Below are 25,178 nucleotides of genomic sequence, written 5' to 3' on the forward strand. Positions count from 1 at the left end.
TATTTGACACATTTGAAATAATTTTTAAAAAACAACAGAGCAAACTAGAATGCTATTTGGCACTAAACAGAAAGTACACAGCAGCAGAATACCTGACCACTGTGACTGAGCCAAATTTAAGGAAAGCTTTGACTAGGTACAGACTCTGTGAGCGTAGCCTTGCTACTGAGAAAGGCCACCTGGCTCTCAAGAGAAGGCCGGCTATGTGCACACTGCCCACAAAATGAGGTGGAAACTGAGCTGCACCTTCTAACCTCCTGCCAAATGTATGACCATATTAGAGACACATATTTCCCTCAGATTACACAGATCAGAGGGAAATTACACAGATCCACAAAGAATTCGAAAACAAACCCCAAAACAAACTCGGATATCTACTGGGTGAAATACCACAGTGTGCCATCACAGCAGCAAGATTTGTGACCTGTTGCCACAGAAAAGGGCAACCAGTGAAGAACAAACACCATTGTAAATACAACCCATATTTATGTTTATTTATTTTCCCTTTTGTACTTTAACTATTTGCACATCGTTACAACACTGTATATAGACATAATATGACATTTGAAATTCCTTTATTCCTTTGGAACTTCTGTGAGTGTAATGTTTACTGTTAATTTGTATTGTTTATTTAACTTTTGTTTATTATCTACTTCACTTACTTTGGCAATGTTAACATATGTTTCCCATGCCAATAAACCCGTAAAATGAATTGAAATTGACAGAGAGAGACCGAGACAGAGAGGGGGGATTCTGCTGACATGTGCCACTGTCGCATTAGGATTATATTTACGTTAGAAAAACAAAATTTTGAACTGAAGCGTTCTAGCTACCAACTGACATACATGTATGTGTGTTACCATGGCTACTAACGCATGCAGTCTGTATTAACTCCAGTTGGGGGCGAACATTTCAAAGATTTGTGCAGTGAACACATCATCACTCAGGTAGCTAGGTGTAGACCCTGAGCGGTGGATAGAAGGTACCCATCCAGTTACTTCTACAAAACGTATTTCACAGCCGAAGATTTACGATTATGAAAACATGGTCGTAAAAACTAGAAAACAAAACGTGAAGGATCAACCGCCGCAGCCCAACGTCGACGACAGAGACAGGAGTCCGCTTGTATCGCCAGGCATCTGGAAAAGTAGACGAGCAGGAAAAGGCACCCCTTTCAACAGCTTGCTTCACAATAAGAATGGACTATTTCCTGGGTTTTCATTCATCAGAAGTAAGCTTGGCCTTACTCCGTCTGCTTTTGTGAAACTCGGAATCACTCTGGTTCTTGGTAAGTGTCACACAACACATATACTGTAGCTAGCTAGTTAGTTAGCTAACGTTACCAGTACTGTAACGATGTTGCTAACGTAGCTAGACAGCTTACGTTAGCTAGCGCTAGCTCAAACAGCACAACCACGACGACAGCTAACGTTACTGAGGTTGCTGGTCATTGGTGGCTAGCAAATGATGATAGCCAATTTAACGTTACTGTAGTTAGCTAACGGTCATTATATTATTAACTAGCTGGCTAACTAATATTAGAACAATGATTAAACCCCACAACTTTCTTAATATCATTAACGTTTCTCTGTATTTTCTTTATAGCTGCTCTGGCTGGGTATTTACATTGGTAAGTTAAGTAACTAACCTCAGTCTAACAACATTTCAGGTCACTGACATGCACTTCAAAGTCTTGAATGTTTCCTGTGTACATTGATTGTAGATAACTAACGTTGGCTAGTTAGCTAGATGTCCTAAAGCCTATTTGTTGTTTCTGTAGGTACCATCTCTCACGCCTCTTTGAAAATGACAGACACTTCTCACATCTGTCAGGACTGGAAAAGGAAATGGCATTTCGGACAGAAATGGTAAGTCTTGTGTTGTTGAAAGACGAAACGAATGAAATAATGATGACCTATTCTATGTGTGTGTGATACTGTGTCTTGCAAAATCTTAGCCTTGTTTCTGTAGCAGGCCATGAGCCAATACCTGATAAGGGCTTTTGTGTTAGAATTGAATCCAATTGTTATATGATCCTGTTCTAGGGCTTATACTACTCCTACTTCAAGACCATCATTGAGGCCCCAACCTTTCTCAACGGTCTTTATCTGGTCATGAATGATCGGCTTACAGAGTACCCACTGGTTATAAACACACTGAAGAGGTTCAATCTCTATCCAGAGGTAACATTTGTGGAAATGGACATCCTTGGCATTTGATTGGACAACAGACTTTGTTGAGGGTCTTCATGCTGAAATCCTTCCTCCACTGCTCTCTAGGTGGTCCTGGCCAGCTGGTACAGAATCTACACAGATATAATGGAATTCTTTGGACTCCCCACCAAGATGTGTTGGTCCATCAATAGAGGAGAGGGTATGGCTGCAGTGGACGGCTGTGAAGGTACCAATGCAGTCTTGTTGGACCTGAACACACACACACACACAACTCTCTAGGCCGGATGCAATCAAACCAGCTCTATGGGAAATCATAAAGAAAATGAGTGTTATCCCTGTGCCACCCAGCTGCAGTGGTTCATCTGAAATATTAATTGTAAAAACCTCATTATTGCTGCATATGAAATTGAAAGTTGGCATAACACCAGTGTTCCGCTCTGTAGAGAGAACTGCTTGAAGACACAAAGCCAATCTGTTTGATTTTAATTTCAACATATATATATTCCACTGCACTGGATCAATGTTATTTTTCTTAATTGTGGTTTTCCAAATGTGTAAGTTTGACTGAATACCAGTTAATTTCAGGAAAATAGAGGTCTGTGTCTCTCAAAGGAATTCCATACAGTTGCTTAGCTTATGAATAATTGCAATCCGTGAGGCTATTTCTTGCTTTCGTTGCATTTTAATTAAGCTGCTGCACAAAGGGAAAGCTTTGTTTTCTTATTTCACATAACACATTTCACATGTATCTGGGCCAACTTCAATGAAATCTATGAATAAGGGGGAGGTGTTTTGTAAGGGGGAGGTTGTTCCCCTTTTCTACTTGTTGAACTGTTCTCTTGATTTGTCATTGGCACTTCATAGCATGTTATATGCATAGTACTTCTCAGTGTTATATAGCCAAGACTGGCGCAAGTTACACTTCTTTCTAATTAAAGGTGTGAATGTGAATTATTAAAGTGTGAATTATGTGAAAGCACTCTCTCTATGTAGTTTGAAGGTGCTGTTGTACATGTAAGTGCTGTTGTACATGTAACTGCCTTTTGTTCCTGTTTCCACAAGCTGAGTGCACAGCAAATTAGAGCAGACTCAGAATAGCCCTTTATCCTCAGCAGTTCTATGGTAGTGAAATGAAAGAAAGCCTCCCACTTCAGGAAAGCATTAAGAAGGCGACTCACTGAAGGCTTCAATGTTTCCATTAGGCCTATGTCTTTCACTATGAGCGAGCCATGTGTCAGGTATCAATCAATATTACATCATGCTTTCAAGCATCTTATTTTGAGCCATTCCATCAGTCGACTTAACATTTTCTGAAAGTAAGTTAATTTGTTTGGTACAGTAATACAACAAGCAAACAATATTCTCACTTTCATTTTTGTCCAGGACTTCAGGCCATGGCCATAGAATAGCATATAGTATTTGAATAGAATCTCTGGTCATGAGAATCAGTGTTTTGAAGTTATGGTCTTTGGCTATTCGAGGTCCTTGCCATTGCCAGTCTCAATCCTAATAGTCTCTCTGTCTGTGTGTGTCAGGTATGGGTGACCCTGCATACTTCTACGTGACCTTTGTGTTCCTCCTCAATGGTCTGATGATGAGTCTGTTCTTCATCTACGGGACCTACCTCAGGTAACTTAACCTTTATCCTCCTTTGATTCTGCATCGGTTGGGCTCAGATTAAGACTTTAAAGTCATTTTGTCACTTTAATGTTCTAACAAAGACTGCTAAAATAAGAAAGGATGAATTTTCTCCTTTCCTCTCTCTAGTGGCAGTCGGCTCGGGGGTATGGTCACGGTGCTGTGTTTCTTCTTCAACCATGGAGAGGTGAGTTTGTACCGTACAGAACCGTGGAGGTAGACTGATGAGGGTGGAGATGGGGGATGGATACACTGCAGGCAGCCATCAAAAGGATATCTGTCTCAGCCAGTATCAGACAGGCTGAGTAGTTGCTCTATTGTATTATTCACACCAATCGATACTGACATTTCAATCATACTCTCCTCTCCCCAGTCGCCACCCACTTGTCTCCTTTACCTTCTCAGTCTGTGCTGGTTTCACGCAGAAGTGTGAATGTATCCGAATCATTATTATAGGAGCATTGGTGCAGTGTGGGTGTAGGATGAAGACTAAATGTACTGGATGAGATTACTGGATGCATTTTTATGTACAAATAGCTTTTCGCAGTTGTCATTGATTGCGTAGCGGTACAGAAAAATCCCCTCCTACGCAGCAATGTGTTGTCGCAAAATAAAGTAGGATTGTGTTTGTTTGTATGTGTGTGTTTCTGTGTCTCAGAGCACCCGGGTCATGTGGACTCCGCCCCTGAGGGAGAGCTTCTCCTATCCCTTCCTGGTCCTACAGATGTTACTCCTCACCCACATCCTCCGGTAACTCACCATCCCTCTTTCCTTTCTCCTTCCTTTCTCTCCTTCTCTTTTCAATACTCTCTGGCTGCCTCTTCATGTGCTAGTGATATGTAATGTAAAGCAGCGATTCTCAACTGGTGCTGGATAGAAGTCTACCGATTATGATTTTTCAAGACCGATACCAATTATTAGAGGGCCAAAAAAAAGTCGATACCGATTAATCGGACGATTTGTATATATTTTTGTAATAATGACAATTACAACAATACTGAATGAACACTTTTGTTTTATCTTAATATAATACACAAATAAATAATGAAACATGCTCAATTTGGTTTAAATAATGCAAAAACACAGTGTTGGAGAAGAACGTAAAAGTGCAATATGTGCCATGTAAAAAAGCTAACATTTAAGTTCCTTGCTCAGAACATGAGAACATATGAAAACCGGTGGTTCAATATTCCCAGTTAAGAAGTTTTAGGTTGTAGTTATTATAGGAATTATGACGCGTCGACTATTTCTCTATACCATTTGTATTTCATATACCTTTGACTATTGGATGTTCTAGTAGGCACTTAAGTTTTGCCAGCCTAATCTCAGGAGTTGATAGGCTTGAAGTCATAAACAGCGCTGTGTTTTAAGCATTGCTAAGAGCTGCTGGCAAACGCAGTAAAGTTTGAATGAATGCTTACGAGCCTGCTGCCGCCTACCACCACTCAGTCAGACTGCTCTATCAAATCATAGACTATAATATAATAAACACAGAAAAACGAGCCTTTGGTCATTAATATGGTCAAATCCGGAAACTATCATTTCGAAAACAAAGCATTTATTCTTTCAGTGAAATCAGGAACCGTTCCGTATTTTATCTAACGGGTGGCAACCCTAAGTCTAAAATATTGCTGTTACATTGCACAACCTTCAATGTTATGTCATAATTATGTAAAATTCTGGCAAATTAGTTCGCAACGAGCCAGGCGGCCCAAACTGTTGCATATACCCTGACTCTGCGTGCAATGAACGCAAGAGAAGTGACACAATTTCCCTAGTTAATATTGCCTGCTAACATTAATTTATTTTAACTAAATATGCAGATTTAAAAAATATACACTTCTGTGTATTGATTTTAAGAAAGGCATTGATGTTTATGGTTAGGTATATTCGTGTAACGATTGTGCTTTTTTCGTGAATGCGCATTTGTTAAATCACCCCCCGTTTGGCGAAGTAGGCTGTGATTCGATGATAAATTAACGGGGACCGCATTAATTATATGCAAAGCAGGACAAGCTAGTTAACCTAGTAATATCATCGACCATGTGTTAACTAGTGATTATGTGAATATTGATTTGTTTTTTTTATAAGATAAGTTTAATGTTAGCTAGCAACTTACCTTGGCTCCTTGCTAGACTCGCGTAACAGGTGGTCAGCCTGCCATGCAGTTTCCTCATGGAATACAATGTAATCAGCCATAATCGGCATCCAAAAATGCAGGTTACCGATTGTTATGAAAACTTGAAATCGGCCCTAATTAATCGGCCATGCTGATTAATCGGTCGACATCTAGTGCTGGCCGTCTCCAACAAATTTTGGTTGTAGAAGGTTTTTGATAGTTTGCGGCTGTCTGAGTAAATTGTATTTATTTTTGTATTAAAAAATACTCCAGTCTGAACTTAAACCAGGTAGATAGTGTGTAGAAATGATCATGTACTTACATGTTTTTATAATTTAATCCCGGAACACCTTTTCTTAAATCACAATATTTCAATATACAGCTATTAGCAGCACTATTTTGGTAGATTTTTGTGGTCTCAAGCCAGTGAGGTGACTTTTTATTATATTTCTTCATCAAGAATACGTGCAAAATGTAATTATTGACAATGAAAGAGGTGGTTGTGAATGTTGTTCCCTTGTTATATAATTGCTACATTAACTATCAATATACAGTACCATTGCTTTTTTTTTTTAGATTGGATTTGGCGATTCTTTATCGCGGTGCGAATATTGAGTTGTGACTGAGACAACCTAGTTCAATTTGGATCCCGAGGCAAAACCATGGGAGAACCACTGATGTAGATTATATGGAAAGCTCTGCAATTGTTATGATCTCAATTCATTGTGGTCCAGATATCTGGTTTGTAAAGCTTGATGTTGCCAATACCAAGGTTGTTGGTTCCGTTCCCGCATTGATCACATTTTGTATTCACTCTAATTCACTTGGAGTCAAAGTGTCTGCTCTTCAACCCCTTTAACTTGTTCTCTAAAGCTGTGAGTGGGCTTGGCGGCTGATACATTCTATCTAGAGGCAGCCTGAATGGGAGTGTCAGTGTGTGTCTGTGTTAATGGATTTCCTTACCTCTTGCCTCCTGCCCTTTTCCACATCTATCTCTCCAAAGGACACGCAACCCCAGCAGAAAGGCCATGTGGGCGTTGGCCATCTCCAATTTGTGCTTCATGCTGCCCTGGCAGTTTGCCCAGTTCGTGCTGCTTACCCAGGTAAGAGAAAAAGAGGGAGAGATAAATATAGAGAAGGGTGGAGGCTGTGAGAGGAGTGGAGAAGAGGAAGACAGAGTGAGGAAGAGATGGGGATAGAGTGAAGAAGGGAGGCTGTGAGAGATAGAGAAAGAGACTGAGCAAGGAGAAAGAGAGATTGAGAGAAAATGAGAAGAGTAAACTGGTAAAGGGACATTGTAAGAGATGGAGAAGAGGATAACAAAAAAAGAGCAACAGACAGTGAAAAAGGAGGGAGCTTGTGAGACAGATGGAGAAAAAGACTAGAGGAGGTGGGGAGGCAGACAAAAGCGTTTAAGGTTAGTCTCACACAAACAGGATCTGCTGGCATCTTTGCTTAGCAACAGCTTTGCTATCAGTCTGGCTAGATTACATTAGCAAGTGTCTCTCTGCTAGCTAAGTAGAGCCTTATATATGGGGATTTTGCCACAAACGGTAATCTAAGTACTTATAACATCAATGTGTTGTGCTCGAAAATAAGCATGCACCCTTTATTGCAATCATTTCAAGGTTGTTGTATACACTACTTATTGCTTGTGTTTACACTTGACTACTTGTTTCAGGTGGCCTCGCTCTTTGCCTCGTACATCCTGGGATACATCAGCCCCACCAAAATGCAGTCCCTCCTAGTGACACACATGGTAAATGTATTTTCTGGTTCCTAACTAACCTGTACTTGTGGGCGTGCATCGTAAAACAGGGCTGTGCGTTCTGCCAAGGAGTGTGTTTTGGTCCGTAGCTACATTACTCCTCTCCACCACAGTTCCAGTTCTCCTAATGCTCTAAGCAACACAGGCTGTTAGTGTGTGGCTAGCGTAGGGAGCTGGGGTCAGTGTGCTGGGGAGAGAAGAGGCCCTTTGTATTAAGATGATGCTGGAAATTTGTGTCGGAGGAGGAGAGAAGAAAGGACATATGGCTGTGAATAATTTATCCGCCTGGCAAGAAGTGGCAGCGTGAAGAAAACGGGGACACACACAGGCTTGTGTCCTCGACGACTTACAGTATTTTTAAGCCCACTTTGGCTGTAACAAGTTTGGTGTGCGTGTCAATGTGCCATGACAACAGTAAAAACATTTTTTTATAAATAATAATACTTTCACACACAACTCTTTTGATAGTCCCAGTCGGTATTAGATTGAATGTTGCAGCCCTGCCCACCTGTGGGGGAAAACAACCTGTGGTTGTCTAGGTTACCCCATTGGCTCACAGCTGAAACGTAACCTTTTTCAAATGCAATTTCCTTGTTGTCAACCTGTTTTAGTCAATTACAAAACTACATTTAAAAAAGTACAACGTGTCTAAAGATTACTTTTCAAAATTGCCTGCTCCCGAGCGTTCTCACTACTGAGAAAAACATATTGTAGAGTTCCCTCATACACGTTTTCATGAGGGTGCTAATAGCCACGTGAGTGCTACCGACCGGCTACCAGAACATTAAGCTAGCCAAGACCAACAACACAAACAACCGGGCTATAACGGACTATACAGCTTCAAGTAGTAGCATTAAGACTGTGACTGAAGGCTTCACGTTTTCCGTTGGGGTAAGTGGAGTTACAAACGGACTCTACTAAACAAGTTAAATGTCTTTGAATGTGGTAATGTTTTCCACACACATACTGTAGCTTACTTGGACACTGGGTCCCCATATTTCCCACTGTATGAATATCGACTCGGACTATGTCACCAAACTTCTTTCCGCCCCACTCCATCTCCAGATCACACTTGCCGTGTGCTTTGTTCTGATGTTTGGAAACTCCATGCTGCTGACATCATTCTACGCCTCCTCGCTGGTCTCCATTTGGGTGAGCTGGACTAGCACTCTCCTCATGCTTTCAATGTGTAGAGGATGTCTTTTATGTTAAGCATGGTGTGATGTTGAAAATGGTATGGTGTTGAAATCAGTTCCTTCCTGGTTGCAGGGAATAATTGCCCTGCGGGACAAATTTGCAGGAGCCTTCAAACCTGGCCTCATCACATGGGTAAGAGGTGTGTGTGTGTGTGTAGACATGTTTAACTATACTTGTGGGGACCAGAAGTCCCAACAAGTATAGTAAACAATCAAAAACTGGGGACATTTTGCCGGTCCCCACAAGGAAAAAAGTATATTTCTAGAGGGGTTAGAATTAGTGTTTAGGTTAGGGAAAATATGATTTTGAATGGGAATCAATTGTGTGTCCCCACAATGTTAGTAAAAGAAGACTGCGTCTGTCTGTCTGTCTCCTGGTTGACTTGTCTGTCTGCTCTCAGGTCATGCAGGGCCTGGTATGGGTTGTCTCCACGGTCATTCTCAAGTTCATGCTGTCAGCCATCTTTGGAGCCTCTGATGATGTAAGTCTTTGAAAATAGCCCTGTGCATTTGAAACAAAATGCCTTACATTTTGGTGCCTTTTCTGGAAGAATCACTGTGCATTTTGAAACAAGCCATCACTCAAAAGTATGATAGTAATAAAAGTAAATAGGAATATGCTAACTGTATTTGAAATTGCAGCTACTTTTACAACAATTTCTCTTCCAGGCTCACATCAGTAGCTTAATAAAGTCCAAGTTTACCAGCTACAAGGACTTTGACACCATGATGTATACCTGTGCTGCTGAGTTTGACTTCATGGAAATTGAGGTATGAAAGACACTTGGCCGTATTTGGCATAGCAACATGGCACTAGTGTTAGAAGGCATCCTTTCATAGTCTTTTTTTTATTTGACCTTTTATTTAACTAGGAAAGTCCGTTAAGAACAAATTCTTATTTTCAATGACGGCCTAGGAACAGTGGGTTAACTGCCTTGTTCAGGGGCAGAACGACATATTTTTTACCTTGTCAGCTCGGGGATTCGATCTTGAAACCTTTCGGTTACTAGTCCAACGCTCTAACCACTAGGCTGCCTGCCGTCCCATTTGGCAGCTCATTTTGTAAAGGTCGTGTGTGGTATGTGTCAGAAATAACCGTTTTTCTCCAGTCGATCTGACGTGTGTAACATTGCTCTTCTCAGACCCCACTGCGCTACATCAAGACACTGCTGCTTCCCATCAACATGCTGGTGGTTGCTGTCATAGCAGGACGGGTAAGACTTAATTTGTGTGCCATACACCAGGCACTCCACACAATCCACTGTTAGAGAACAAGGCAGGCATCCTTGAAATGTCATTTCTCCCGTTCTGCTTTTGACATGCCTGTTGAGCTCAATTTGTCATATTTGAGGCAGGCTTGACAAACGGCAAGATAATTATGTTCCAAAAATATTCAAGAATCTCCTCGAGCATGTCCAAATGTGTCAGTTTGATCTAATTGTGTGTCAAATGCAGAATTAATAAGACGAGTGCGGGCCTCCCGAGTGGCACAGCGGTCGAAAGCACTGCAGTGCTTGAGGCGTCACTTCAGATCCGGGTTTGATCCCGGGCTATGTCGCAGCCGGCGGCAACCGGGAGTACCTTGAGGCAACGCACTATTGTCCTAGCGACATCCGGGTTAGGGGAGGGTTTGGCCGGCCGGATGTCCTTGTCTCATCGCGCTCTAGCGACTCCTTGTTGCGGGCCGGATGCATGCACGCTGACATGGTCGCCAGTTGTACGGAGTTTCCTCCAACACATTGGTGCGGCTGGCTTCTGGGTTATGCGAAGCAGTGCTGCTTGGCAGGGTTGTGTTTCGGAGGACACGTGGCTCTCGACCTTCACCTCTCCCGAGACTGTACAAGACTAACTACCAATTTAGATATCAAGAAATTGGGGAGATAAAGGGGTAAAGAATTATTATAATAAAAAATGACGTGCCATTTTGATTCTGTTTGACTTGCTTTGCTAGTGAAGAAATGGAGGGCTTCTAAATAGTGATACTGGTAGAAATGAAAATGGTTAATTATTTGCTGTGAGTATGCTCACTGTTAGCATATAATAGAAGGCGGAATCATCCTGGTCAACGTTATATCCCTTCTGAGGTTCGTCTTTTAAAAAATTTGTGACACTGTTTGTCCCTTCTCCTACTCTGCGCAGACCATCCAGGATGTTGTGAGGTTCCTGAGGGAAGGAGAGAAGTATTCTGTCAAACCTGAAGACGATGACGACGATGAACAGTGAGTATATTTCCCTCTGTCCTCTGTTGTAAAACTCACCCTCTTAACAGCACAAGTCAAAAGGCAAACTTCCATGTGCATTTTGCCCATTCATTCCTATAAAGACAACACAACTTAACATTTTGACAACTCATAACTTTTTTTCACATTTTTCACAGCCCAGAAATGTTGGCAAAAGGAGAGGTAAGCAAGCATCCTGATTTCCCTGAATGTTACTGCTGTGTACACCGTGCCTGAGTCTCCTCACGCCATATGATTCAAGCCTTCTTTTTTTTCTTAAATGCGGTAATGTTCATCTGCTTCAGCTACAATAGTAATGATCGTCTAAGTGATTTTCATAACCTGCATACAGAGGCAATTTTCTCCTGCCAGTTAAATTGCTCACTTTATTACCACTTCTAGCTCTAACCATTTATTTCTCTCGCTTCTTCCATCCATCCCTCCCCCAATCTTGTTCTCTCCCTGTGCCCTTCAACCCTCATTCTCTACCTGGGCTCTTTCTCTCTATGTATCTCTCTTTCTCTGTCATGGTGTCAGCTGGTGTACCATAGCCTACAGTTGATAGCGTTTGCAGTGCTGGCGATGCTCATCATGCGTCTCAAGCTCTTCCTCACGCCCCACATGTGCATCATGGCCTCCTTGATCTGCTCCAAACAGGTCAGTCCCCGACGCCATTCAACATGACACGACATGACACGACGCCACTCAACATGACACGACTCAACATGACACGACGCCACTCAACATGACACAACGCCACTCAACATGACGCCACTCAACACGACACGACGCCACTCAACACGACACGACGCCACTCAACACAACACGACTCAACATGACACGACTCAACATGACACGACTCATCGCAACTCGGTGAGATTCAACACACCACAACACAATTAGCACTGACACCACACAGATACCGCAGAGTACATAACGTTACAAAAGATGGCTCACAACACCACTACCACTAGAGACCTCCATCACAGATACACTGCAGACCAGTGTTCTCTGTGATGCTCATGTGTTGTCTGTCTGTGTGTCAGTTGTTTGGCTGGATAGGGGAGAAGTTCAAGCTCCACGTGATGGTGTTTGGCATCTTGTCCATCATGGCCATGCAGGGTGCGGCCAACCTGCAGGCCCAGTGGGGCATCATGGGAGAATTCAGCAACCTACCCCAGGAGCAGCTGCTGGACTGGATCAGAGACGACACACAGCCCAGTGAGTAACGTCTTCATCCTACCTCTGAAACCAGAGGCTCGAGATAAACACACTTTTTTTTAAATCATTCTAAATGGCATCCTTTGTTATGGAATTGACTGATCTGACTAGGTTGGATTGGTGAAAGCAATTGGCTGGTAACCTCACTTTCAGGTATCCAGTCCCTTTCAGATCAGTGATCATGACCCATGCCTCTGTGGACTCTTCTCTTAGATGTACTTTGTTTTGTGTGTGGTGCAGACGCTGTGTTTGCTGGAGCCATGCCCACCATGGCCAGTGTGAAGCTGTCAGCCGGCCGGCCCATCGTCAACCACCCACATTACGAGGACGCTGGACTGAGGTGTGGACAGAACATTGATACTACTGTACTCGCTATGTGCTAGGCTAACACCAATTCAGCGTTGTCTAAACGTTGTGGTCTGTTCCACTCAGGGAGAGGACCAAGCTGGTGTACGCCATGTATAGCCGCAAGTCTGCCGAGGTGGTGAAGAGGAACCTGATGCAGATGGAGGTGGACTACTTTGTCCTGGAGGACTCGTGGTGCACCCGGCGCTCCAGGTAACCCTAGGTGGCCTTCCTGTCAGTAACCAACTGCTGTTTACACTGTCATATGTTCTTGTGACATTGTCAACAAGTCATTCCAGTCAGTACAGGGCATTTTTCCAACTCACTCTGAAATTACTCAGAATTGAACTGAACCCAATTCTGCTGCCAAGTGACCATTTGAACAATCTGTTTCGCAGTCCGTTAATCACACAATGTTTTTGTTCAGTTTGTTTCTTTGCTGAAATATTTTCTCTTTCTCTGCCCCTTTCTCTTTCTCCCTTCCTGGCTTTCTCTGTGGTCTCCAGGCCTGGCTGCAGTATGCCTGAGATCTGGGATGTGGAGGACCCTCAGAACGCTGGGAAAGTCCCCCTCTGTACGCTCATGTCCAGGGACTCCAGGCCCCACTTTGCCACAGTCTTTCACAACAACGTTTACAAAGTTCTAAAAGTTCCCAAAGCAGCTAAAGAGCTCAGATAACAGCAGGGTCGGCCTGTTTTTGGTGCTACCTTCTAGTGTTTCCACCAGCGTGGTGCGTGTTTTTATATAGTTCCTTTTCCTGTTGGTCTGTCTCCTTTGGAGGTACCACTGCCACAGCTGCGTTTTACGTCTCCCTTTTTTGAGGCTCTGTTAGAGCAGTGGACTGATGTGATGGGCTAAATAAGAGTCCCCACTTGTGTTGTGTAAGCATGTAATTTAATTTAATGCGAGCTTATACTGAAAGTTGTTCTTAAAGAAAGAAATTCATTTTATTTTTGTGTGTATTAGTACATTTTGGATGTCAGGCATATTTAGTTTCTGTACTTTTATGCCCTTTTTTGCATATTAACAATTGTCATTATTTAGTGTAATTTTTTTGATTCACTGATGTGTGTAATAATTTTGTTATTTGCCAAAGCAAAGTGTAGTTAGTATAACTACTAGTGTTACAGCTGCAAGTGTCAGTTTAATGTAGCACACCTGAAATGTCCTTTTTAAGAGAAGTGGAATATGATCATCTGCAAACAGATTTTTCCCAACAACCCATTGCAACTTGTAGCAGTGCATTATTTTAAGCATTAGCGTAATGACCTACCACCATATATCAGTGGTTTAGGACCCTGTATTGACATACAGAAAACACTTTTAGGCATCTTTTTGGAGTTGTTAAAGTCATGCCAATTTAGCGTTATTGCTTTGGACTCCACCACAGGAAGTTACATCATTAATTTGTAGCCTTTTTTTGCACCTCAGTGGCCTTTGCACATGTCACAACAGCAACATAATTGAATTCAACAATGTTATATGACAAAAAAACCTCATTTTTTTTAATGATTTGAATTGTAACGCGCTTGCGGTTACTTCCCCATTTTATTGTGGGGACATAGCTGTGAAAGACTACGCCACTCTGGTCTCCACTTTACACTTGATAGCACTGGTGTGCTCTAACCACTTTCCCCTTTTGTTCATGCAGCTCTGAGTTGTGACTGTGAAAGTCCCTTTGCCACTCTGATGAGGTCAAGGGTCAAACAGGAGAGTCGTTCTCATTATCCCTGTGACTCATTCTGCCTTTACCAGTGTGGCTTTGAAGTTACTTAAAACAACCCCAGTGTAATCATTCCAGTGTAAAAGCTACAGTATTGTTGGGTACAAATCATCTCACCAATACAGGTGAGGCATTTTAGCAATAAGCATACTGTTAGTTACTCAGACTTCAAGGTTTATACATATTATACAACATTCATCAATTGTAATAGTTTCAAGCAGCAGTTTCAATTAAATGCAAGAAGTTTATTTCAATGTGTTCTGCTATTTCTGTGACTGTTCATGAATAGCACAGCAAGTGTTTTATGCTAAGTTTATGTCCAAGATATACAGTAAGGTACTGAAGTGATCTTGAAAGCAAAATGCCTGTTTTTAGTGGTGGGGCGGTGACCACACAATTTGAAATATTTTGACATCAACATTTCTTGTGACAGGCCTAGCTTTGTCTAATGCTTGTTGACTTCATCTGTATTTTGAAAAAAGGTTTATCAGCATCTTTCTTTCTCTTGTTTTTGATTAACAGTGAAACCAATGCGAGTTTTTGCTGGTTGATCATTTGAGAGAATTGGATATTAAATTCATTAAATGGTTTCTGGATGCACAGTAACAAGCCTTTATTAATAGAATAGACACCTGAATACAAATGTGACTGTTTATAATTTGGCTATAATACGGCGTCCGCCTTCAACAAAGAAAACAATTTGAGGTTCCACTGGGTTATGACAAGAAATAGTGAGTGACTTTCTCCACACTTCTCAAAATATTAAGTGATTCTGTAGTAATTATGCAGTTAGATGGTAACTATGTTGGCCTTATTTGGACTTTCCTGTAAAAGGAGTCATTTCGGATTGGTTAGGGTCATCACTTTCCCCCGTACACCTCTACCTCACACAGTGCCAGGTACTTCTCTCTGCCTGGGAGAACGATAGTGACATAGTGTCCCTCCATGTTACATGGAATATCCATTGGCTGCCCTTCTCTCATCTCGGAGATCACAGCACACCTGAAACGCACACATACCAGTAAGTTAGAGCATACAGCCAGAGGTTTTTCCTGATCATGAAACCTGCAATCATTGATGTAAACTGGTAAATTCGCCACAACATCTCCAAAACATGACTGCTGTGGATCATCTAAGCCAAGGCTTCATGAATCATATCTTCTCACAGTGGATTGGTCGTGCCGTTGTTCTCCAGGGAGTTTCCAATGCGGATCTCAGCCCCGTTGATCCTGTGGAGACAGCAGTCCTCTCTGTTGGTGATGGTGACAAAGGTGACTTGGTATGTGTCCAATAGGTCCACTCTCCACCAGGGGTTGGTCTCTGCCTCCGTGTGGCTGCAGGAGCCAGCATGGTACAGTGGGTTACGCTTCCTGTCGATGGCATTGCTGGCAGCACCGTGGCTGTCGTACTGGGAGGAATGGACCGCTATTCCACCGGAGGCTAGATTCTCTGAGGGGGACACAATAAGAATTAGGGGGAAAAACAGTGCCTTCAGAAAGTATTCATACCCCTTGACATATTCAACATTTTGATGTGTTACAGCCTGAATTCAAAATGGATAAAACCATTTTTTTTAAATGATAAGTTACACACAATACCCAATAATGACAAAGTGAAAGTTAAAATGACATACAGAAATATTTTATTAACCTAAGTATTCAAACCCCTGAGTCAATACTTTGTAGAAGCACCTTTGGCAGCGATTACAGCAGTCAGTCTTTCTCGGTAAGTCTAAGACAGGGATCATCAAATTAGATCCATTGATTTATTTTTTTTAAATCAGTGGGCCGAAACATAATTACAAATCATTTGTAAACTGCAAATTGACCGCAGGAAGTACAAACAGATATGTTTAATTAAAACATATTTTCAAACCATGCGTACATTTGTATACGGTTACAAATATCTATTATGCGTGGGAATACTTTGGAACAGATTTCCAAAACTAAAATCACTTGGAGCTGATTTGCTGGTATTTTTAAGGTATTTTATGTCAACAACAAAAAAATAATAATAATATATAAAAGGTGCGCGTTTGACCGTCATGTTTTAAAGTAATGATGGACTGTCATTTCTCTTTGCTTATTTGAGCTGTTCTTGCCATAATATAGACTTGGTCTTTTACCAAATAGGGTTATCTTCTGTATACCACCCCTACCTTGTCACAGCACAACTGATTGGCTCAAACGTATTAAGCTTTTAACAAGGCACACTTGTTAATTGAAATGCATTCCAGGCGACTACCTCATGAAGCTGGTTGAGAGAATGCCAAGTATGTGCCAAGAGTGTGCAAATAAAAATATATTTTGATTTGTTTAACACTTTTTTTGATTACTACGTTATTTCATAGTTTTGATGTCTTCACATTAATTCTACAATGTAGAAAATAGTAAAATATAGAAAAACCCTTGAATGAGTAGGTGTCCAAACTTTTGACTGGTACTGTATATTATTTTGTTTGTTCAGAAAACTTGGGGAGCCAAATAATATCACCCTCAGGCCACCAGTTGGGGAACTCTGCTCTAAGAGCTTCCACACCTGGATTGTGCAACATTTGCCAATTATTATTTTCAAAATTCTTCAAGCTCTTTCAAATTGGTTGTTGATCATTGCTAGACAACCATTTTCAAGTCTTGCCATATATTTGTCTTGCTGTAGATTTAATTCAAAACTGTAGCTCGGCCACTCAGGAACATTTACTGTCTTCTTGGTAAGCAACTCAAGTGTAGATTTGTCCTTGTGTTTTAAGTTTGTCCTGCTGAAAGGTGAATTCATCTCCCAGTGTCTGGTGGAAAGCAGACTGGACCAGGTTTTCTTCTAGAATTAGGTCCATTCAATGTATTTTTTATTCAGAAAAACTCCCAAGTTCTTAACCATTACAAGCATACCCATAACATGACGAAGGCACAACTGTGCTTGAAAATATGGAGAGTGGTACTCAGTAATGTGTTGTATTGGATTTGCACCAAACATTACACTTTGTATTCAGAACAAAAAGTGAATTGCTTTGCCATATTGTTTGCAGTATTACTTTAGTGCTTTGTTGCAAACATGATGCATATTTTGTATTATATTTGTATTCTGTACAGGCTTCCTTCTTTTCACAGTTAGGTTAGTATTGTGGAGTAACTAGAATGTTGTTGATCCATCCTCAGTTTTCTCCTTTCACAGCCGTTAAACTCTGTAACTGTTTTAAAGTCTCCATTGGTTTCATGGAGAAATCCTTCCTTCCTTTCCGGCAACTGAGTTTGTAGTGAGTGGGTTTATTGATACACCATCCAAAGTATAATTAATAATTTCACCATGAACAAAGGGGTAACCTGTTAAGCAAATGTTTACTCCTAAACTTATTTCGTCTTGCCATAACAAAGGGGTTGAATACTTATTGACTCAAGACATTTAAGCTTTTTGTTTGTCACTAATTTGTTTAAAAAAACGTTATGGGATATTGTGCCAGTGACATTTTTTTGTTTGTTTTTATCCATTTTAAATTCAGGCTGTAACCCAACAGAATGTGTAAAAAGTCAAAGGGGTGTGAATACTTTCTGAAGGCACTGTAAGTGTAATAGGCTGCATTTACACAGGCAGCCCTATTCTGATCTTTTTCCCAGTAATTTGTCTTTTGACCAATCACATCAGATCTTTTTCAAAGCTAATCTGATTGGTCAAAAGACATACTAGTGGAAAAAAACAGAATTTAGCTGCCTATGTAAACACAGCCTTAGTGACACACAACGAAAGCAAAAGGGTTTGCTTGCATTTTGCAGACTATGTGGGTAACTTACCAGGCACTGTATCAACAGGATGTTGTGTCTCAAATGATATTTTCTCATGATCAAATGTTTCTTCGTCTGTATTGTTTTGATTGTAGGTCTCTTCTTCAGTCGAGAAATAGAAGACGAGAAGTAAGGGAAATCAATGCAACAGCAGAGTTGAAACTAACACATGTCAACTCATTTCAAGGCTAATCCTAATGCATGAAACTTGAGGTAAATACATAAATTTGAAGTTAGGATTCGGCCCTCCATGAATCAACTGTGTTGAAATGTAATTGACCCATTGTCCCAAAGCCTGTTTTAGCATGTGCAGCGCCATTGAGGACTTTCACCATTTTGAAGTAGTCAACTGGCTAGGACTTGCTATGGGTTAAGGAAGGATCACAGTAGGTCAGTAGGAGAGTTCAGTCAATGAATATTACTCCTGAGCAAACATTCCATAACTGCAGGTGGCAGTACATCTATCTGTTCAAACTTTACACACTCCAGCAAAGTAGGTAGTGGTATGCACCTTTTCAGTTTATTTTTGTACTCCGAATACACTCAGAAGAAGAAGAAATGAACTACTTTAAAATAGGGACAGCCCTCAATGGCGCTGCCCATGCTCAGAAAAATGACTTGGTGAGTATGGAATATTGTGTAAAATCCAAGCCTCTGGTTAAGGATTTCTGATTTCTGGTCCCAATTTTAGCCTGGAGGGTACTGTATGATTGGATGTAGGAGTAGCTGACCTTTCCGAATAGCAGGCATTCCGAGGGATCTCAGAAGATCCCACAGCCAGGCCAGGTTTAGGTTTGGAGCTGTAACAGCTGTCTCGGGGGCAGCTGAAGGCAGGCCTGGAAAAAGGAGGATGGAAGGGAGTGGAGTAAAAAATGTATATCGGTAAACGATAATAAAAAAAGGCATCTGCTGGAGAAGGTCTACATTCTGAATGATGGAGCCCATACCTGCCTGAAAGGTGCTTGCTTGCACTTCCACCTCACACAAAGTCAAGTACTTTTCTTTTCCTGGGAGGAGAATGTTGACATAGCGCCCCGATATCCCACCGCACGGAAATGTCCTGCTTTGCCCAGCAGGGATGTATGGAATCCTGGCACACCTACAGGCATAGGAATCTTGAGCATTGTTATATGTTATAAGATGATTACAGGACAAACAGTATTTGCTCAAAATAAGGCATCAGGGACGAGTTTCCTGAAAGCTTAAAGGGGCAATCTGCAGTTGCTACATCCATTTTGGGATGTATAAATTCATGATATGTACCCAATGATTCTTGAAGAACATAACTTAAAAATGCCTCATGAGCTTAGTTCAACTGTCATGGCCCATCAGAACCACAAATATAATCTTGTTTTATCCAATGTTCTTAAACAAAGTAAATGTAAACAAACTATATAGCCTCAAAACATGGTTCCAACTATAATTTTGATATCATAGCTGGTCAGTCATTGTATCCATAGCTACAGTTGAAGTCAGAAGATTACATACACCTTAGCCAAATACATTTAAACTCAGTTTTTCACCATTCCTGACATTTATTCCTAGTAAAAATTCCCTGTCTTAGGTCAATTAGGATCACCACTTTATTTGAGAATGTGAAATGTCAAAATAATACTAGAGAGAATTATTTATTTCAGCTTTTATTTCTTTCATCACATTCCCAGTGGGTCAGAAGTTTACGTACACTCAATTAGTATTTGGTAGCATTGCCTTTAAATTGTTTAACTTGGGTCAAATGTTTCGGGTATCCTTCCACAAGCTTCCCACAATATGTTGGCTGAATCTTGGCCCATTCCTCTTGACAGAGCTGGCGTAACTGAGTCAGGTTTGTAGGCCTCCTTGCTCGCACTGATTTCTTTTAATTTTCCCATGATGTCAAGCAAAGAGGCACTGAGTTTGAAGGTAGGCCTTGAAATACATCCACAGGTACACCTCCAATTGACTCAAATGATGTCAATTAGCCTATCAGAAGCTTCTAAAGCCATGCCACCATTTTCTGGAATTTTCCAAGCTATTTAAAGGCACAGTCAACTTAGTGTATGTACACTTCTGACCCACTGGGATTGTGATACAGTAAAATAATCTGTCTGTAAACAATTGTTGGAAAAATGACTTGTGTCATGCACAAAGTAGATGTCCTAACCGACTTGCCAAAACTATAGTTTGTTAACAAGAAATTTGTGGAGTGGTTAAAAAATGAGTTTTAATGACTCCAACCGAAGTGTATGTAAACTGCGCCTTTAAGTCTGATTAAATCCTCATAGTTGATGAGTTATGGAGATGGCTGGGTTGTTTAAGGGAGAGTTGTGTTGTCGGGATGACACATAGTGGGTTGTGTAGCCAGCCAGAAGTTGTGTTACAAAGATAACTCACAGTGGGTTGCTATTGCCGTTGTTGAACAGTGAGTCCCCAACGTGGATCTCTGCTCCACTGATCCTGTCTGAGCAGCAGTCCCCTCTGTTGGTAATGGTGACGTAGGTGACGTTGTGGGTCTTGCTCAGGTCCACCCGCCACCAGGGGTCGACCTCTGCTTTTGTGTGGCTGCAGGACCCCTCCAGATACCGGTTGGTCCAGTTCAAGTCAATGGCATTGTTGGCATCTCCAAACTTGTCCCACTGCGACGACTGACTGGCTATCCCGCCAGTGGCTGCATTCTCTTCACAGAACAAACCAGATTAAAATCATGGGTTTACAAATGGTTCATTGTCAGTTCAAGATGCAGTACTAATCAGTGATCTCAATGAAAAATGTTCTAAAACAGTGTTGCATTCTCTATAATAAAACAAAAGTAAAAATGTTGTATATTGTGTTACCATATCGAGTCTTATGGTCTGGGCATAGAATGTCTTGCCCTCTCTTCATATCTTGCACGCTCCTGTCTACAGGAAACATTACAGTACATAAGGGTTTGAGTCACAGGCTTTTGACCCACACTGTTAAGAGACAGTTAGCCATGGCTTCAAGTCTTCTAATAGCTACCATGTAGGCAAGTGTAAAAGGTAGTTGTTGTGAAATTGTTAGATTACTTGTTAGATATTACTGCATGGTCGGAACTAGAAGCACAAGCATTTCGCTACACTCGCAATAACATCTGCTAACGATGTGATAAAATGTGATTTGATGTCCAACAATAACACATCAGAGATATTATAAATAAAACCCTGTACATACCAGAGGAAAGATGTTCGCCCATATCTGTAAAAGGACCAAGACATTTGTTGTAATTTAGAGGAATAGGTCAAGTTTGACCAGATGTCATGATTTTGTCACCCTAACAAGCTTATAAACTTAGATGAAGTGATCATATATTGCCCCTTCCGTTAATTGATGACAATACCATATAATGTCTGCTCCTCACCTGGACGGCTTCCCACATTCACCTCCACCTCACACAGTGACAGGTGTTTATTGCAGCCCGGCAAGAAAACGTTCACATAGCGACCCTCGATCCCACTGCACTGAAAGGTCATGACCTCCCACGCGGGATATGAGGAGATCACAGCGCACCTAAAGAAGGAAATCGAACAAAAACACATTGTATAAACAGGCTTTTGATCTCAAATCTTAAACATCAAATGCGCTCTGTTATATTTGCTAATGAGGCTCCTCACAATGGATTGCTGTTGCCATTATTCTGCAGGGAGTTTCCAATGTGGATCTCAGCACCATCGATCATCTCTGGATCAACGTCTTCAATGTTGGTGACTGTTATGGAGGTGACGTTGTAAGTTCGCTGCAAGTCCACCCTCCACCATGGGTTGACTTGGGACTTGGTGCGGCTGCATGATTTGTCTTTGTACATGGAGAGGCGTATTCCATCTACGGCATTGTTAGAGCCCCCCATGTAGGAGAACTGGGAGGATTGGCGAGTAGTTTTCTTTAAGGCAACATTGTCTTTAGGGAAATAGAAGGTTTACACTTACCAATGCAGTACAACGATCCATTAATTTATATAACATACTTATGTGGTATAGATCTGGGTTTACCTGTAACAGGAACAATTAAGTTGAGTTCTGAAGCTTGAGTTGGTCCCATTTCTTCTTATAAGACACAATGAAACATACATGAGATGAACAGTGAAGTTATAATGTACAGGTCTTATCAACCATTTATAGCTAATAAAAAAGGAAAACTACCACACAAATGGATCACCATCAAAATATTTATCTCAATATGTGTATGATCACTCTGTTAGGTTCTTTTCTTCCAGGTTTTGATGCGTACCAATAGGAGCAGGATGGGCATTCACCTCCACCTCACACAGGGTCAGATATTGCATGTATCCTCTGAGGAACACATTGACGTATTGCCCCTGCATCCCGTGGCATTGAAATGTGGTGGAGCCCCCTGCGGGAATGGAGGATATCAACGCACACCTGGATGGAACAGTAAGACGTATTAGGAGGTGGATTCCTCGTATCCTCTATCCTCGCCTCCTTTTTAAAACCCAGGTGTGGAATAAGTACCGAACAGTTATACTTGAGTAAAAGTAAATATACTGCAGTAAAAAAGGTAGAAGTAAAAGGGAGAGTCACCCAGTAAAATTATCTTTACAAGTGTGTGAATTGGACCATTTTGCTGTCCTGCCTGAGTACTTTTGGGTGTCAGGGAAAATGTATGGGAGTGAAAAGTAAACATAAAATAGGAATCTAGTGGAGTAAAAATTGTCAAAGGCATTTTTACTAAAGCTACTTTACACAACTGTCAAAACCCATTGGATAAAATAAGTCCTAGTGGAGGCACCTTGAACCTTCTCCTCAATACTATTGAGAAGCAGGTGAAGAGATAGCATGTGAGGAATAACAGAATTGTGACATAGCAGACACCTGGGCTATCAGCCTGGGCATACAACATCATTTTCTTCTAATGCTCAAATGCAGGATGATGGGTAGTGCCATACCTGTGGTTACTGTTGCCATCGTTCTCCAGGGAATTTCCAATGCGGATCTCAGCCCCGTTGATCCTCTCTGCTAAAGTATCTCTGTTGGTGATGGTGACGGAGGTGACTTGGTAAGTCTCCAGCAGGTCCACCCTCCACCAGGGGTTGGTCTCTCCCAAAGTGTGGCTGCAGGAGTGATCTTCGTAAGTCGGGTTCCATATTCCATCAATGGCTCTTTTTGCAGTGCCTCCGTAGAATGTGGAGGATTGGGCTGCTTTGCCCCTCAGAGCAACATTCACTGTGGGCCAGAAGGAGAATAGTGAGGATAGCTATTCAGAACAGAGATGAACCATAAATCATGTTACCATCTGATCATCTCCTTACATGTTATAAAATCGTTTTTAAATACTGTATTTAAATATCCACATTTGAAATAATGACACTATTTTCATGCGTTAACTTTACATATAGACCAATAGAAAATAGATTCCCATGGGACCCAACAAGGTAAAAGCGTTGACCAACCTAATTCATCTTTAGAGCACCTTCCCATTCCCAGAATCCCCAATAGGGAGAGTATAATTACTTCTTTCATCTTGCTGATAGAAACAAATAGGAGAGGTTCACAGATTAACATCAACAGATTCAGATATTCTGTTAACCAGACAGTTCTTTGAAATGTCACAGATCAGATAAAACATATGACTGACACATTTTGCAGTAGGCTACTCAAAATGAAGTTATCATATATATTTGGGAACTTACCGTGGATGTAATGTGTTTGCATGCTCTGCATTAGAGGGGATTCCTTTAGGTCCTCAGGGACTGGCAGAAATGGATTGAACATAGGAAGGGTCCACTGACCTCTGAGTCACTATGTTTGCGATGTACAAAGAACTGTTTGCTTTTCAAAAGTGGCAAACAAGACTGTGCCATGGAGCATTACATATACAGAGCCCTGACACAGGCATGTCACATGTAGTCATCTTGTACTTTTTGTGTGAACTGCACTTTTTGCATTCCTTGTACAGTATGCTTATGAGTATGTTCATAAGACATGATGAAGCTTCACAGACACACTAAGACGGCCTTGATTGTTGTAAAGGCTCAGTGGAACAACCTGGTGACATCAACCTGGCCATTGCCCTGTAATCATGCTATAGCATACATTACACATGCGTACAGTCCAAAACCACCTCTAAATCAGTCCTAAATGGTCATTTAAAACTAATTGTACATTTTGCAAAAAGATGTGCTAGGCAGGCCACTGAACACCACCGAATAAATATAGCAGCATTTTAGAATCTCGGTATGCAGTGTCCTTCACCCACTATACATCACAAGAGGAAGAAATGTTTGCAATACAACAGCACCATCATATGGTTCAAAAGAGGAACTTCATTTCATCTCAAATATTGCTGGAAGTAAAACAAAAACAAAAATCAAGTATTTGATTTAATAACTGTGTAGGTGTGTTTTTGATTTTACTATCCTTGTGGTGACCAGAATTCACAAGGATAGTAAAACGAGGAATATTTGGACAAGTGGGGACATTTCTCGGGTCCCCACAAGGAAAAATGCTATTTTAGGCTTAGGTTTAGGGTTACAATTAGGGTTAGGGGTTTGGTTTAGGGGTAGGTTTAGGAGTTAGGGTCATGCTTAGGTTTAGAGGTTAGGGAAAATAGGATTTTGAATGGGAATAAATTGTTCAGTTCCACAAGGATAGTAAAACAAATGTGTGTGTGTTTGTGCATGCACGCGTGTGTGTAGACGACCAAGATTGGTGCTCTGCTTGGCATGTTCACCGCCCCACCATCCCACTGAAGAACTACTCAACTGAGCTGGACATTGATGAGAACACAGACATCCTTCTGCTCAGTCCAGTGGACCACATACTGCAGTATGTGGACCTGCACTTCCAGGAGAGTGCAGCAAAAGAGCCTAAACTGTCTCTTTAAAACAAAGCTGTGAAATGCTGTCTAATATAAATATGTATTACATATGCTTGTCATGTTTTAACTATTGTTGCCTTGTTAATTAGTCATTGACAACAGTCTTGCTTTGAGTAAAATGAATATGTAGAAGATATTTCAGGCCTGTGTATGTGTCGTCTGATAATG

General features: G+C 41.3%; 2 protein-coding genes across 3 annotated transcripts; one reads left to right on the forward strand and one right to left on the reverse strand.

Annotated features, from left to right (window-relative positions):
• Positions 1–911: 911 nt before the first annotated feature.
• On the forward strand, positions 912–14,993 carry LOC139573683 (protein C-mannosyl-transferase DPY19L1-like). Its single transcript, XM_071397415.1, has 22 exons — positions 912–1,288; positions 1,606–1,630; positions 1,781–1,868; positions 2,046–2,183; positions 2,280–2,400; positions 3,710–3,803; positions 3,942–3,999; positions 4,471–4,562; positions 6,935–7,034; positions 7,613–7,690; positions 8,765–8,851; positions 8,969–9,028; positions 9,297–9,377; positions 9,565–9,666; positions 10,038–10,109; positions 11,035–11,114; positions 11,273–11,297; positions 11,652–11,771; positions 12,161–12,335; positions 12,576–12,675; positions 12,768–12,893; positions 13,187–14,993. Exons 1-22 carry the CDS (start codon positions 1,045–1,047, stop codon positions 13,356–13,358), a joined length of 2,238 nt encoding a protein of 745 aa, XP_071253516.1. The 5' UTR covers positions 912–1,044; the 3' UTR covers positions 13,359–14,993.
• Positions 14,994–15,001: 8 nt separating this feature from the next.
• Positions 15,002–23,939, reverse strand: LOC139573684 (uncharacterized). 2 transcript variants are annotated; one of them, XM_071397418.1, is made up of 15 exons: positions 23,824–23,939; positions 23,584–23,657; positions 23,080–23,356; positions 22,404–22,555; positions 22,166–22,216; positions 21,791–22,073; positions 21,538–21,686; positions 21,351–21,374; positions 20,993–21,058; positions 20,553–20,835; positions 19,127–19,278; positions 18,911–19,015; positions 18,189–18,281; positions 15,570–15,852; positions 15,002–15,405 (listed from the first exon to the last, which is right to left on the reverse strand). In XM_071397418.1, the coding sequence occupies exons 2-15, from the start codon at positions 23,651–23,653 to the stop codon at positions 15,264–15,266; spliced, it is 2,130 nt and encodes a 709-aa protein (XP_071253519.1). In that variant the 5' UTR covers positions 23,654–23,657; positions 23,824–23,939; the 3' UTR covers positions 15,002–15,263. The 2 variants fall into 2 exon arrangements, with proteins under 2 accessions (XP_071253519.1, XP_071253518.1); XM_071397417.1 differs by having other exon boundaries at positions 22,166–22,219.
• Positions 23,940–25,178: the final 1,239 nt, after the last annotated feature.

This window comes from Salvelinus alpinus, chromosome 4, assembly GCF_045679555.1.
Source record: "Salvelinus alpinus chromosome 4, SLU_Salpinus.1, whole genome shotgun sequence".
Lineage (NCBI taxonomy): Eukaryota > Metazoa > Chordata > Actinopteri > Salmoniformes > Salmonidae > Salvelinus > Salvelinus alpinus.